At 43.3% G+C, this 13,409-nt stretch overlaps 1 protein-coding gene across 2 annotated transcripts in view; it reads right to left on the bottom strand.

The window, feature by feature from the left end:
- The window catches only part of Hn (phenylalanine hydroxylase), an 83,448-nt gene that overhangs the window by 29,702 nt on the left and 40,337 nt on the right, over positions 1–13,409 (bottom strand). For both annotated transcript variants that reach the window (XM_077637154.1, XM_077637155.1), the window contains exons 4-7: positions 9,336–9,430; positions 7,540–7,607; positions 6,355–6,405; positions 739–884 (exon numbers count right to left, since the gene is read on the bottom strand). In XM_077637154.1, coding sequence (XP_077493280.1) covers positions 739–884; positions 6,355–6,405; positions 7,540–7,607; positions 9,336–9,430 — 360 coding nt within the window. The remainder of the gene's footprint in view (positions 1–738; positions 885–6,354; positions 6,406–7,539; positions 7,608–9,335; positions 9,431–13,409) is intronic.

Below are 13,409 nucleotides of genomic sequence, written 5' to 3'. Positions count from 1 at the left end.
CTGTGATCTATTCTTGGCATACATTTGATAATAATAAAGTAATTTCAACTTCATTTGAAAAATTGAAATAACCGTCTTATTTTCCGCGGGACTCTCTGAAATTTCTTTTCAGAAATTGAGCATAGTATAAGCTTTAGCAGATATCTGTTCACTAATAACCTTTGTCACTTATTACGTTTAGGCGTATTAAAAAAAACCGTATGAGTCCTGTCCCTAGCAGCACAGGGCATCGGCACAATATTGGAAGTATGTTGGCAAAGGCTGATGGTTGTACGACTGGCCTGTGCCAACAGATTCCCAATATTTGGTCGATGGCCTGTGCTGCTTGCAGTCTTTATGCAAAAGGCCCGGCAACGTGCATGTCGACCCCACTGTCATGCATTGATGCCGTCCTACCCTATCAGAGACTGTTGATTTTGTTGATTTTGTATGCGGCCAAAAGCCTACGTTAAACGTTATTTTATCGAAGGCTCCTCATTGATTTCAACCTCTTCTGTTTAGAGGAAATTGGGTTCATACGTTGCGTCTGGATTGCACCGCGCGGAAAATGTCACTGTATCGTTGCAGTGGTTCGCTGGGACCACCAGGGCCAGCAAGCGAAGTCACGAACGGTCCGACAAGCCGTTGATTAATCGAGCCACCGCAGCCCGGACGTGGATATCTCTGGGTTCTAAGTCACTGCGTCAAATATATCGGACATCAGAGAGTAAAGGTTATCCATAGATGAATGTTTCTCACCCCTGAGGAAGTTGGAGACGTCTTCGAGCTGCGGCACGTTGTCCTCCCGGTAGCCACAGTTTTCCATGAGGAGAGGGAAGATGTGGTTGTGCTCGCGACAAGCGTGTGTCTTGTAAAGCTTGGTCAGCTCGTGGAACACCGTGCCCCTGGCGGTCGAAGAGAGAGCACGATTGACATAAGAATGCAAGCTCAAAAACATGTTTGTTGTCGGTCTTGGTATTCGCAGGGATAACAGCACACTCTTTCAAATCATGCTGCAGTCTAGCTGAAAAGTCCCAAAAAGGATGCATTTGACGTTTAACACAGAGTATTAGCTTGAAGGCTTTGCGTTGCGCTTGGTGGATGTCTGGGTTGTAAAGACATCGGCTGCAAGATGCGGCTTTAAATAGGACCGCCTTGTGAAGTGGCACCTAAATAGCGATTGTGACAATATATTGAAGTACTTCACATGCCTCCAGGAGAGTTGTTGTCAGTGAAGGGACACGTTTAACAAGAAAAAGAATGACGGTGCGCCTCGGTTGTGTAAAACAGGAAAAAGTACAAAAACATTGTGACTTTCTTTTAACACGACCTTATACTTCTTGGAGGCTGAGCTCAGATAATGTATTCAACCGTATAAATGACGTAAATTTCATCAGTCCGAGAGCAGAGCGTAGCCTTGTCGTTTTATGAATATATTTTTTTCTGCCGAAAATGAAGCCTGTACAAAGCACCTCAGTCGCATAAATACTCACCGGATACGGCTGAAACCGCAAATGCATTGAAGAAGAGGTAAGCGATATTAGACGTCTCCATTGCGGCTCGACATGAAATGAAACTATCATACCACAAAGCAAAGTCGCTTACATTTCGTCTTTTCTTTTTATTCGTCGACCTAGCAGCTATCCAGTCTCTGCGCTGAGCACGGTAGAAAATTATTACGTTAGAGATGCAAAGTTACGGCGCGAAGCGACGATATGGCTCTTCATTAACTTCTTCATTGTTTCTACTGCGGCTTAGCGTGAAGCGCACATCAATTTTTCATTAAAATTCTTCATTGTTCCTTCTTTTCCATCATGACGGATTTCAATAAAGGTTGTTTTCTAGTGCTTACGATAATGCTTTATGCTTGAGTCGCTACCACTAGTGTGCGGAAATTCAGATGAAAGAATCCAGCGCATGTTTAACTTTTTCTTAACTTGTACTCGCAATCTCGAGGCGAAAATTAATTTTCTTTGCCCCCATGCATTCGCTGCAAGATCAGCCTCGATGAACGGTCGTTTTGTAACTCAGAATTCAGACGGCTTAATTAATCCGCATCTCAGGGCGTGAAACACTGAAAGAGACGGCGTCCAACTTCGCGCACAGGCGCTCTGTAGTTGGAACAGGTAAATAAGACACAAAAATGTTTAAATAAATAATCAGCGTCATCCTGGGTATTAGTTTCTCAATTTAATGAAGTATCACCCGCTCAAAAACTGAAAAACACTGAATACTGTCAGCAACTTTTTTTACTTGCGGAAATTTTTGATGGTAACAGATTAGCATCATTCATGAGCCCGGCGGTTCTTCGCAGAAAGGCGGATTCAGCTTGCTTGATGTAATGAGTGCACCATGTAAATCATGGGTTTACAAAAGACTTATCACTGAGAGGGGTAAACTAACTCTTCCTCTGTGAAGATATGAGGAAGGCTGTGAAAGACAACAAATGTGATGTGTGGTTTTGTTTAATAAACCTTTAGCCCCTCGAACGCTAACATCAGTGCGACGATTGTACAGGCCTTCTAACTAACGGCTTATATCGATGATCGGAGAAATTATGAAGGGTCTGTTGTTAGGCGACTAAACACTGTATAGAAATGGTGTGCCCACGTCACGGAAGGAATGCGTAGAGGCTCCCTCAGCGAATTTCTCATTCATTGAGAAAGGAAATATCGCAGGCTTCGGTAATCATTTCTTTCCGTGTTATTTACTGAATTTTAGTTTAGCTTTTGCTTCAGTTTAGTTTGGCACTAGATTATCGAGTGGCCCTTGGTCTCCGCTGAGGCCATCGTAGCACACGCAGAAAGGTGTTGCGAGGAATTTGTAGCTGGGCTTTTTTTCACCATCGCGATGCTGGTTCTGCCTTTCTACGCTTGCGCGTTGTTAACCACTGATTGCGCATTGTGGTGTTAGGCAGTGTGGCAGCCGGGCACTATTTCTGCAGGAGGAAGCCTTACGTAATGCCACCTCCGATTATCTGCTTGAAAAATGACGAGGCTCCTGCCCCTCGTTAGGACATCTGGCTGTCTTAAAATAAACTGTTACGTTTATTGCGGGCGTGCCCACAGAAGAGAACAGACAAGTAGCTTCCTACACCGCGCTGGAAGTAAAAGTAGGATAGGAACACAATTCAGAGTTTGAAGGAAATTCTAATATTTGGAAAAAAAAGCACCCGGTCACTAAGAAAATCAAAGATGAAAAGTAGGTCAAAAAGTACAAGTTATTGTTATTATATTCGTGCCTCGACCCTGCAGCGGGCGCTTCGTCTAGAGTAGGGCAGAAATTCGATGGCCTTTGCTTACAAACCAAAAAGGTAGCATACGTAACCTTTATGTATGCCTAGCACACATTACTTCGTGCCCAATTTATTGTTTTGGTAGCCGCCGGAGTACTGGAAAAGAGCAGATCAAGTTGTTCTTCAACAATAATAACGATGATTCCTAATAAATGTTATGGCCCACGATTTTCTAACACTTTTGTTTTGCGTTACAATAATAATAATAATAATAATAATAATAATAATAATAATAATAATAATAATAATAATAATAATAATAATAATAATAATAATAATAATAATAATAATAATAATAATAATAATAATAATAATAATAATAATTGGTTTTTTGGGGAAAAGAAATGGCGCAGTATGTGTCTCATATATCGGCGGACACCTGAACCACGCCCCAAGGGAAGGGATAAAGGAGAGAGTGAAAGAAGAAAGGAAGAAAGAGATGCCGTAGTGGAGGGGTCCGGAATAATTTCGAACACCTGGGGATCTTTAACGTGCACTGACATCGCACAGCACACGGGCGCCTTAGCGTTTTGCCTATATAAAAACGCAGCCGCCGCGGTCGTGTTCGAACCCGGGAACTCCGGACCAGTAGCCGAGAGCCCTACCACTGAGCCACCGAGAAGACTTGTTGTTTTCCTTTAAACAATAAAGTAAACAAAGGCCGAGCCACTGACTGAAATTGCATCCGTAAATTTAAAAAAAATGTTTCTTCAGCTTTACTGATGATCAAGTCTGTTTATATACTAACAATGAAGCCGAAATATCAGAAATGAGCTTAAGTGCCTGAGATCCAGATTTTCTTCGTGCGCCATCTTTTGTCTTCATAAACAAAATTCTAGCAATTTTATGCCGCATTTTAAATAATAGCCTGGAGCTTTGCTGACACATTAGTGTATTTATTCTTTGTTTTTCATGAAGTTCTTAGAGACCACTTGTTTTTCTGCGGATTGCAATACGAACATGAACCCCTTTCCAGAAGCAAGCAACCGTTCGGTCAAAATTTCTCCTTTTTCTAGGTTTCTAAATTTTTGCTTGTGAGTTTGGATGTGGATTCATTTTAAGCGAAGACAATCATACGTAATTCAAGAATTTTGATATACAACAGGCTGACACACTTTTTCTGTCGGTATTTAAGCAAATTCTTGTACACCAACACAAGCGCAGCTTCTTTTTCATGGGCAGAGAAGGCCTCTACCGGCAAGGCTAGTGAACTGAACCTTTCTCTGCAAGGATATGTAGGTATATGACTTTGAACTAATTTAATGAGGAGGTATAAGCATCCGCTCTGAGGCACCAGCTTAGGACAAAGGCTTTCAACACCGTTTCCCATGCTTGGAAATAAATACAGAGTAAAATAATGTTGCGCGTGTGTCATGCTAGGCTTGAAGACCACCCGCCGCGGTGGCTCAGTGGTTAGGGCGCTCGACTACTGATCCGGAGTTCCCGGGTTCGAACCCGACCGCGGCGGCTGCGCTTTTATGGAGACAAATCGCTAAGACGCCCGTGTGCTGTGCGATGTCAGTGCACGTTAAAGATCTCCAGGTGTTTCAAATTATTCCGGAGTCCTCCACTACGGCACCTCCTTCTTCCTTTCTTCTTTCACTCCCTCCCTTATCCCTTCCCTTACGGCGCGGTTCAGGTGTCCAACGGTATATGAGACAGATACTGCGCCATTTCCTTTCCCCAAAAGACCAATTATTATTATTAGTAGTACTTTTATGGTAAACGTAAGTCGACAGGTTTTTATCTTCCTCGCATGCCTGTGCTGCAGCGACAGTTACTGTATTGTTATGCATATTGGTCAAAGATCTGTGAGCAGAGCAGCGGACAATTTATGAGAATATGAAAAGCAGAGCTCTAATCAAGTGCTTATCCATGTGTTTCTTCGCTTGAGTGACGAACGCAGAGGTAAACGTTTAATATTTTATTTTGTTTTCTAGTTTATGCACGTCTGAAGTGTGTTCATGGCTCGTTGAGTAAGTCGATTAATTCTGTCAAACATTTTGCCATGAGAAGAATAATATTATTGATAAAACTTTGAAATGGCACACGGCGCATAAAATCTGTATGATTTCCTACACGAAAATTTCAACTTATTTGGCGCAAATAGCACTTATTGCAACACCTAATCTGTGTATAAAAGACAATTAAAAATAAATACTTTCATCGTGGTGTTTCTGCTACTGGCACAAAAAAAAAAAACCGCGTTACTTTGTTTTTTTAATGAGGCGATATAGCGATAAATTCAGTTTGTCAGTGTTGGAAGATATAATAAAAACGGCGGGACAAACTAGGACAAAATAGAGCACACGCGGTAGGACCAGCGCCATTGGAAGTACAGTCTATTTTAGGCGTTTTGGAGCCATCTTTACGACACGTCAGACGCGTATGAAAGATACTGAAGTCGGAGAAAAAGGCACTGGTCCTTACCTGTGTGTTCTACTTAAGTCGTCGTTCGTCGCGCCGTTCGACATTACATGTTACACTTCAAGAAATAAGGCGCTGCAAAGTACACGAAAGGAGAGGCGTTTCACATCAAGAAAAAGGCTGATGCGTGCGTAAGCTATCCATAAACTAACCTGTATATGGCAGAGTTCGATTTTCTGTGCCAACACGTTAGTGCAGTTCGATAAGTGGTGGCTTCTGATAAGCACCGAAAGAAGTGAATGCGGGTGGTTCTGGGTTGTATGTACCTCGTTATCCAAATAAACAGCGGGAAGTTGCCGCCTGTATCGATGTGCTGGCCCGTCTCGCGTGTTTTGTAGCGCCGTATTTCTTGAAGTGTAACATGCATACCCAACTAGCCCAGCAACACGTTACTGAAGTATATTTTCGTTACATCTTGAAGCATGAACGAAATAGCCCAAGCAAGAGTTTTACTTATCACTTTCTCGTACTGAACGCAAGTCCAATGCTCCAGAGGTGGAGCACTATATATCCTATGTATATACAAAATATGCACGTTAAAGATGTTGTGTTGCTGGCAACATGTTATTGCATTCCGTATTATCTAACATCATACCGTTTTTTATAAGGTAAAATTTTCGGTCTGCTGAAGTTTGTCTTAAGTAAGTACATACCAAGTTTTCGTCTCTTCTTCGGTGTATTCAACCCTGGGAATTGGCTGCCCACTGCAAGAATAGCATGCAAGAATGCAATTGTGAGCAGCGAGGAACCAGAATAAGGTGACTGCCGGCATTTTATACAGGAGTACTTCGCGGACATTTTGTGGGGCTGAGAACACTGAAAAATCATTCGAATAGAATTTTCGCAGACTTGAGAGGGCCTAAGATGACACATCAAACTCGTCTCTGGGAATCTTGCTGGACTGATCTAGACTTTTTGGGTTATTTTCGAAAGCAACAAGTCGGAAGCTTTAGCCTTGAAGCGCGATTTTTTCTTTGCTCTCAAAATGTTTTCAAATTCGATTCAACAGCCATTCCTGTCATACTTACCCGTTGGAATTTGCTTGTTTAAAATTTTACTGTAAGCATTTCGGACACTGGCTTGTCCAACGTTCCTCGATAAAGATCTTGAATATAGAAAAGTTTTAAGCTCTTTTTATGAAAATATTAAAAGTAACGGTACATTCCTCGGACGCGTAGCAAAATCTTTTCAACTTTTTGTATTGCGCAAATGGAGCAGTTAATAATGTCTTAGAAAACCAGTCGGGGACGCTTTTGACGATAGCAAAAACATTAACAGCAAAAACTGCAAGCCTGTCGAGAGTTCTTTGCATATGTTGATTTTTATAGGGGAAAATTACAATATATAAAAAAATTGCTCTCATAAACTCTTTCCATTTCAAAAATGCTTTTGTTCACAATTGTTCAGTATGGATGCATTAGAAAAATAATTTTTTCATGAGGAAGTTTGTGTTGTTTTGTTGAAGCAAGAATATTTTATTCTGTCTGAAACTTAATGATTCATTATTTTTGTTTTAGAGATAAATTCTGTAGAAAGAAACCCCTGCGCGGCTGAAAATTAGACTTTGAGGTGTCTGCTATGAAGGGCTCTTCTTTTGCTAGCTTACGTGTTTTTCCCGCCTCCAGAGCAGTTGAACGTCACCACTAATGCGCTCTCTTTTCAGCTGTGGAGTCAAACGCAGCATTGAAGAATGAATCTTACGACAAAAAATATCATTCCTTTCGGGAAGAAATTATGAGCGATAAGTGGCACCGGAACATATAAAAAATTTTAGGTTTTTCAAGCACTAATACCTTTTATTCCCGCGTTTTCCCAGGGAGTGGAAAAATTAAACTTACTGCTTGTAGTTGTAGGCAATGTCCGCGAAGTATTTTCGTCGCTGGCGGTATTTCTCGTCGGTGAATCCCTTTGGAGGAAGAAACCAGAGTAGAGAAAGTGTGAAGTAAAGATAACTGATGCAAGAAGATGACGAATGTCGAAAAAAAAGATCGCGAAGGCTCCGAGGAACTTTGGAGGTTTGTAATGATGAAAGTATTTCTCTAGATGTCTGTACCCGCATAGAGCCGACACGCGCTGCTGATTTGAAGAAATACGTTCCGGATGGGTGGGAACCACTGGAATGGCGCATTATTATATGTAAATTGAATGCATGGCGTGAAGCCTAATTTGTCACCCCGTTGGATTTTGTTATTTTCTCATACGGCTGGGAAAGAGCGGCTGTGTAAGCGTTTGGGAAGTGATTGGGGGGGGGGGGGGGGAATCAGGGTTCTACTTTGATTCTGGCTGGTTTTGGTGGAGTCATTTTGCAAAGTTAGTCGCTGGAACCCGAGGTAATGTAAATTTCCGGCCCTGCGAAGATTGCCGGATGAGATTTAAATCCCATACAGTCTCAAATAAGAGATAACGAAAATTTGACGCGCGCTCAAGGTTTCTTTCCATTAACTTTTAAAGAACATGTTTTTCACAGCAGGAAACAAAACATAAGAACCGACTAAACGCTTTCCGCTCGTAATTATCAGTTGAGATGAAGCTAGCTATTTTATTGAAGCAGAATTTTCTTCGGCGACTCTACGCATAATCCCTGTGGAGGCCCAAGCGTACACGGCCAATGGCCACTTAGCGCTTGGAAGCTGAGTAGCCTAACGTTACTCCTGTTGCAAGCTGCTTAGTTTAAGCCGCGGACAAGCTAAGCTTAACCTAGTAACAAGAGCTCTTTCCTGAGGAAGCCTTGTCGTCTGTACGCGCAAGCTTAACTGAAGCGTTCTAAATTACGAAACACCTCATTTCGAACCTGAAGGATTTGTATTTTTATTATTTTCTCTCTATTTCATCAGAAATTGTTCTAAAGACACTTTGGAGAATAATCAACTTAATACTAAGGTTTACAGTCCTCAATCATGCGTTGTCTCGGCTCTGTGAGTGTGCATCGATTTCAGTTGTGACAGTGGTTTCTGTAAAACTGGCAGATATAAAATAATATAAGAAAAAACGCAAACCTGATTTCAGTCTTAGAAGAGTGCTTTCTTAATTAAAGAATTATACGATCGAATGTTATTAACATTTAGTAAGGGGGCAATCTTAAAAGCCATAATTATCCTTCTTGCACTTACTGTGGGAAGGTGACGGTCATAAAGGACGCCGCTAAACTAAGTAGACTTGAAAAAGGCGTGTGAACCCTCAATACCGAGTAAAAATAACTTCACAAAGGAGTACATGGCCTCGGCATACAAGCGATAGATGGATGAAAGGAAGTGAGGAGCGTCGCCTTTGAAATGTGGTGGTGGCAGTTGCCCCCACGCATAAAATATTTTGCCTTGTGTTTCATCAAGGAGTCCGTTGAAAGTATGATGTTAATAAAGATTTTTCTATTTTTGTTTGAGTAGAATTTTTACTTCTTAACTTGTTACCCTGCGTCAGCGCCATACTTTTGATCCAACTATTTTGCGAACGCTGATTGTTACCTTCTTCACCTGGATGTTACCTTTCACTTTACGATTGATATGTCTAAGTTCTAGGTCCTAAAAGGACAGTGACTGTGCCTGCCTCGACATCCGAATGGATACTGCGACATTCTAGCATGAGATGTTCAATTGTTGCTTTACATTTGCCACACACCGCACACGGTGACCCCTACCGGATGATCAGCGTCCAGTTCAGATCCGTAGCTGAGGATGTGGTTGGCAAAGATGTCCAGGTCCTTAATTTTTCTCGGGAACCAAGGTACAGCGTCTGGAAAAAGTAAATAACCAATAAAAACAGTACCCTTGTATGTTCGCATTGAGGTATATATGCTTTAGCCTCACGTCTCACTCCTCGCTCTGCCTTTCTTTTTTTTTTCACTTCCTTTCGCCTCCCCCCAGCCTATGGGACCAAGCACAAGCTGGTTAAACTTCCTCTTATTTCACTCCTTTTTTTCGTCCCTGGTTTAGACAATGGGTGGAAAATGCGGAAACTTGAATTATTTTTGTACGCACCTAGAATGCGTGCCATAGGGGTTGTATTGAAGTGGGGAACCCCGCTTGTTGAAGAAACAAGGAGCCTAAGAGCACGCAAGTTGGGGTGAACGGCCCAGACTCCTTGTTTCTGTCGATTGAGACAACACATGCCACTTGTTCGAACTTTATTCTTTAAATGGTATGGTTTTATTTATGAGGTTTAACGTCCCAAAATGACTCAGCCTATACGGGACGCCGTAGTGAAGGGCTCCGGAAATTTCTACCAAGTTGGATTCTTTAACGTGCACTAACATCGCACAGTGCACGTACCTCTAGATTTTCGCCTCCATCGTAATTCGACTGAATTCGACCGCCGTGGCCGGGATCGAACCCTCGTCTTTTGGGCGAATAGCCGAACGTCATAACCACTACGCCACCGCGGGGGCAATATTCTTGAAATGGTTTTCTTCTGCCTTCAAAAACCACGGCCACACTCTGTAAAAAAAAACGCCAACTAGGCCATATCTTTGCTTTCTTTACTTCATGTGTCCCTTCCTGAAATCATCTCAGGGAGAAAGGAATATATAGTCGATAACGCAAGCATTGCGGTCGTGCGTGCGTACGCGCGCGCGCGTGTGTGTGTGCGTGCGTGCGTGCGTGCGTGTGTGTGTGCGTGTGTGTGCGTGTGTGAGTGTGTGTGCGTGTGTGTGTGTTCGTGCGTGTTCGTGCGTGTGTGTGTGTGAGTGTGTGAGTGTGTGAGTGAGTGTGTGTGTGTGTTCGTGCGGGTGCGTGCGTGTGTGTGTGTGTGTTTCTGAGTGTGTGTGTGCGCGCACGTGTTTGTGTGTTCGTGCGTGTGCGTGTGTATGCGTGCGTGCGCGCGCGCGTGTGTGTGTGCGTGCGTGCGTGTGTGCGTGCGTGTGTGTGTGTGTGTGTTCGTGCGTGTTCGTGCGTGTTCGTGCGTGTGTGTGTGAGTGTGTGTGTGTTCGTGCGTGTGCGTGCGTGTGTGTGTGTGTTTCTGAGTGTGTGTGTGCGCGCACGTGTTTGTGTGTTCGTGCGTGTGTATGCTGCGTGCGTGCGTGCGTGCGTGCGTGTGTGTGTGTGTGTGTGTGTGTGTGTGTGTGTGTGTGTGTGTGTGTGTGTGTGCGTGCGTGCGTGCGTGCGTGTGTGTGTGTGTGTGTGTGTGTGTGTGTGTGTGTGTGTGTGTGTGTGTGTGTGTGTGTGTGTGTGTGTGTGTGTGTGTGTGTGTGTGTGTGTGTGTGTGTGTGTGTGTGTGTGTGTGTGTGTGTGTGTGTGTGTGTGTGTGTGTGTGTGTGTGTGTGTGTGTGTGTGTGTGTGTGTGTGTGTGTGATTTTGAGGGCATAGGAAGACATTCTCGCTTGGCAGAGTACTAGGGATTAGTCGCCCTTACACGCAGAAACCGCGCGTACAGGCACCTCGAAACAGAAGTTCACCGGCGCTAATGTAGATTTGCATACTGCATGATAGCTGCCTGCTCGAAGGGCACTCCACTTTGTATTAATGAGGGTTCCCTTTGATGCTAAGGCAAGCATATGCTGAAGGTAAGCATGTTGTTATGCATATACAATGTATATAGACAAGCCGTGAACCGGCGTTTTGTACTAGTAAAAATCCCGCATTTCTGCCAAGCATGAGCCAATTAGATCATTTTCCCGTGCTAAGACAGGGTGGCAGCGGAGACCACAAGGCACATGCACCTAATAACATATATTGTAATTGGTGTAGACAGGGAGAGTAGCCTCATCCTAGCAAACCTGCTCCTTTGAAGAAGTATTGATATGGTGCGCTCAATCGAGGCTTAGATCGTAGATGACCAAAACCAATTCGAAGTAACTACTGTGACCTTTTTCAAGGGCGCTTTGATGAGTTTCAATCCGCGTGACGCTCCAAAGAGCGCTCCAGGAGAATATGCTGTAGCGGCTTAGCATGCTGCTAAAATTCGTGAACGAAGCCAGAACCTTGCCTTCGAATATGACTATTTACAAAGACTTCACTTCCGTTCCCCTTGTTCCTCGCATGACTCTATTCACATGGAGGAGGCCACAGTGTGGCTCGAAATCGGGTATTTTGTGCTTAGTTATGTGCTTATCGTATATCGTTCTTGTGCTTATAAAGGGCGTATCTTGCAGCCGTACTACCTGACAAAGGCATGCAACAAATTTCAACAACAGATTACGAAACCCATTTAAGAGTTGGTGAAAGCTTTAATGAAGTGACCTCTGTGAAGGCGCTTCTTAAGACGACAACGAGATCAGTCGCCACACTACAATCCTGATTCGCCAGGTAAGCCATCATTGGTCCCGAAATAATTGACCGATTGGAATTAGTAAGTAGACGTCTACGCACAGGAGATATTTGTTGGTAACTTCTTAAAAGCAGTTACTCTGCTGCGGAAGGTAAAATACCGTACGTCAATGCAGGGCTTAAATCGCTAAACCAGCCAGCGAGGTCAAATAGTTGAACAAAAATGGCTATCAGCAATTCCCGTTATCAGGTTATTTCCAGGCTTCAGCAGCTGTTGTATTCTCATCAGGGCTTAGTTCATTGAGTCCCGGGATGATCGATAGTCCCAGAAGAGCATCCTGTCTTCGGTACTATTAGTGCCTGAATACTTAAATTGTTCTGACTGCGTGCAGAACAGCCGATGGGGCGAGTCCAACCATCCCATTACCAAGCCGAATTAACTTTTGTTTTCCCTGTAGCAGTGAATGACTCTCATCAGTAGTGGGTCCTTTCTAGATTAGCCTTGTTTGGCGATTGTTGGGCCATTTCCGTTCCTCAGAATAACTCGAATGCTGTGTTTGTGTATGTGCGTTGTAATACCGCGTTAAAGTTCGCTTTAGCTACAAGAAATGTACTCTCCGTTAAGGGTAATTATGCCTCTATTCCCTTAGCACCGTCTACATCATGTGCAGCATGTTTCCAACAGTCCCCACTGTCACTACAGAGTTCCCTCGCGACCACAGACTGTAATGTGGATCATTTAAACGAACTTTTTTACTCTTGTTTTCTTAAGGACGCGACATATTTCGGTTATTGTGGCGCCTACAGCCATGGGTTAGTAAACCGCTACTGAGAGAAAATAACCCTGCTCTCCGGTCTCATAAAAGCAGCTACAAGCAGGAAGGCACCCGTTTCAAAAGTAAGGCTTTTGATACTTTCTGACCAGAGGCCTTCAATTTTTATAAAAGCTAAAGAAAGCGTTGGTGCGTGAAAATAAAAAAAAAGTTTTGAAACCTCGCCAGCATTCCTCAGGAGTTTTCAAATCAGCCTTACATGCACTGTGGATTCATAATCTGATAAAGAGGACGACTGGGTTCGTCGAAAATTATCGGATTCCACGTGAATTTTCGACATTTTTCTCAAACAAGCTGTCACAGAGGCATAAAACTTCCTTCATTGCTTTCCAGGTAGATGAACGTATTTGTTCAGGATTGCAGAAAGCCTCAAACTGCCATGCGAACCAGTAATTGGATTTTTCGTAAAGAAATTCCATCGTCAAGTGGATGTTTTTTCTTTCTTCATCGTAGTTATCGCACCCCTATGTGCTCAGCCGCTTTTGTTTTTGGCCGTTGTGCAATGGGTTCTACTGAAATGGGGCAGAAATTACTCTCTTAGATTTGTGCCCGATGTTACCGCCGGAATATTGCAGCAGCTGCCGGAAGGAGAAATAATTTAACTCAATATCACCTGGGCATAAATTGGCGCCCATGAGCCAATTTGCGCTATTGTATGGGCTGAATGCTACCTAATGG

This window comes from Amblyomma americanum, chromosome 9 (assembly GCF_052857255.1).
Source record: "Amblyomma americanum isolate KBUSLIRL-KWMA chromosome 9, ASM5285725v1, whole genome shotgun sequence".
NCBI lineage: Eukaryota > Metazoa > Arthropoda > Arachnida > Ixodida > Ixodidae > Amblyomma > Amblyomma americanum.
This window is presented reverse-complemented; position numbering and strand designations above follow the sequence as displayed.